The sequence below is a fragment of the Terrapene carolina genome, unplaced genomic scaffold (genome assembly GCF_002925995.2).
Source record: "Terrapene carolina triunguis isolate 2854851 unplaced genomic scaffold, T_m_triunguis-2.0 Scaffold26043, whole genome shotgun sequence".
NCBI classification, from domain to species: Eukaryota; Metazoa; Chordata; order Testudines; family Emydidae; genus Terrapene; species Terrapene triunguis.
This window is the reverse complement of record NW_020690394.1, coordinates 1-2,393: the sequence shown is the minus strand read 5'-3', so window position 1 is coordinate 2,393 and position 2,393 is coordinate 1. Positions and strand designations below refer to the sequence as shown.

The following is a 2,393-nucleotide window of genomic DNA, read 5'->3' as shown; positions in this document are numbered from 1 at the left end:
GCGCTGTGGGGCAGGGAGCGGGGGGGGGGGCTCAGCAGGGGGCGCTCTCCCCTGGCAGGCGGGGCTGGCCCCAGGGCGGCACTAGGGGGCGCTGTGGGGCAGGGAGCGGGGCAGGGGCTCAGCAGGGGGCGCTGTGCTGTGGGGAGTGGGGTGGGGCAGCCGGGGGGGCCAGGGCACATGGGGCTGGGGTCCCTGGTGTCTCAGCCTCTCTCCCCTCCCCCCCCCAGGAAGCGGGCCATGATTATCAATAATGCCCTGGCCTTCCTGGGAGGGGCCCTCATGGGGCTGGCCAAGCTGGGCTGCTCCTACGAGATGATGATCCTCGGCCGGTTCCTGATTGGTGCCTACTCAGGTAACGGACAGCGCCCGTGGGCCAATCGGATGACGGGGGCTGGGAGGGAGGAGCTCTGGGGGCCCCGCTCTCTCCCACAAAGCAGCATGGGGGTGAGGGGTGAGGCCAGGGGGTGGGGGATGGGTGGTGCCATGGGTCGGGGGTGTGGGGGAACCTGGGTGGATGGATGGATGGGGTGGTGGATGCCGGGCGATGTAGGGTGCGGGGTGGGGGGTGGGATCTGGGTGGATGAGCAGTGGGTGCTGTGGGGACTGGTTGCGTGGGGTGCCCCGGGACCTGGGTGGGGGGCCGTCATTGGGTTCTGCATGTCACAGGTACCACCCCCACCCCTCCCACCATGACTCAGTCATTAGCATACAAGCCCCACCTTTTAAAGGGGGCGCTGTGTATGTGGGGGAGGGGTCACCACCCTCTGCCTCAACTCCCCCCCACAGACCTAGGGGGCACGCTCCCCCCCCCCCCCCGCCCACACCTCCTACTAATCTGCGGTTCCCCTCTCTCTCCCAGGGCTGGTTTCTGGCTTGGTCCCCATGTACGTGGGTGAAATTTCCCCCACCCACCTGCGGGGGGCGCTGGGGACCCTGCACCAGCTGGCCCTCGTCATCGGGATCCTCATTGCCCAGGTAACAGGCCCTTGGGGGCGCTGTGCGGCGGGGGGGGGCGGGGGATCGGCCGCGGGCGGGGGGGGGGCCAGTGGGCGGCGCCGTCCTGAAATCTCTCTCTATCTCCGCCCCCGGCAGGTGTTTGGGCTGGACTCCCTCCTCGGCACCCCCGAGCTCTGGCCCCTGCTCCTGGGTCTGACCGTGGCCCCCTCGGCCCTTCAGCTGGTCATGTTCCCCTTCTGCCCCGAGAGCCCCCGGTACCTCTACATCATCCGCAACAAGGAGTCCAAGGCCAAAGAGAGTGAGTGTCCCACCGCGGGCCCTCTCCCACCCGTCCCCATCCGTCCGTCCGTCCATCTGTCTGTCCATCCCTCCCCTCTTCCGCCCGCCCACTCGTCCTTCCGTCTGTCCATCCCTCCCCTCTTCCACCCGCCCATCCGTCCTTCCGTCTGTCCATCCCTCCCCTCTTCCGCCCGCCCACCCGTCCTCTCTTCCGCCCGCCCGTCCTTCCATCTGTCCATCCATCCCCTCTCCCGCCCGCCCCATCCGTCCGTTCGTCCATCTGTCCATCCCTCCCCTCTTCCGCCCGCCCACCCGTCCCTCCGTCTGTCCATCCATGCCCTTCGCCCACCCATCTGTTCTTCCGTCTGTCCATCCGTCCCCTCTTCCGCCCGCCTACCCGTCCTTCCGCCCATCCATCCGTCCCCTCTTCCGCCCGCCCACCCATCCGTCCGTCCATCCGTCCGTCTGTCCATCCCGTCCCCTCTTCCGCCCGCCCACCCGTCCTTCTGTCTGTCCATCCCCTCTCCCACCTGCCCACCCGTACGTCCGTCTGTCCATCTGTCCCCTCTTCTGCCCGCCCACCCGTCCTTCTGCCGCCGCCATCCTTCCGTCTGTCCATCCATGCCCTCTTCCGCCCGCCCACTCGTCCTTCCGTCTGTCCATCCCCTCTCCCACCCGCCCACCCGTTCGTCCGTCTGTCCATCCGTCCCCTCTTCCGCCCCCCACCCGTCCTTCCGCCCGCCCATCCTTCCGTCTGTCCATCCATCCCCTCTTCCGCCCACCCATCCATCGGTCCATCTGTCCATCCATGCCCTCTTCCGCCCGCCCACCCGTCCTTCCGTCTGCCCATCCATCCCCTCTTCCGCCCGCCCATCCATCGGTCCGTCTGTCCATCCAACCCCTCTTCCGCCTGCCCACCCGTCCGTCTGTCTGTCCATCTACCCCCTCTTCCGCCCATCCTTCCGCCCATCCATCCCTCCCCTCTTCCGCCCGCCCACCCATCTGTCCGTCTGTCTGTCCATCCGTCCCCTCTCCCGCCCGCCCACCCGTCCGTCCGTCTGTCCATCCCTCCCCTCTTCCACCCACCCACTTATCCATCTGTCTGTCCATCTCTCCCCTCCTTCGCCCGCCCACCCGTCCTTCCGTCTGTCCATCCC

General features: G+C 68.4%; 1 protein-coding gene across 1 annotated transcript in view; it reads left to right on the top strand.

Annotated features, from left to right (window-relative positions):
• LOC112122924 (solute carrier family 2, facilitated glucose transporter member 4-like) overlaps positions 1-1,255 on the top strand; it is a gene marked incomplete at its 3' end in the record, with an annotated part of 2,178 nt that extends 923 nt beyond the window's left edge. The window contains exons 3-5 of the mRNA XM_026662318.2: positions 228-352; positions 860-975; positions 1,093-1,255. Coding sequence (XP_026518103.2) covers positions 228-352; positions 860-975; positions 1,093-1,255 — 404 coding nt within the window. The remainder of the gene's footprint in view (positions 1-227; positions 353-859; positions 976-1,092) is intronic.
• Between the last annotated feature and the right edge of the window lie 1,138 nt (positions 1,256-2,393).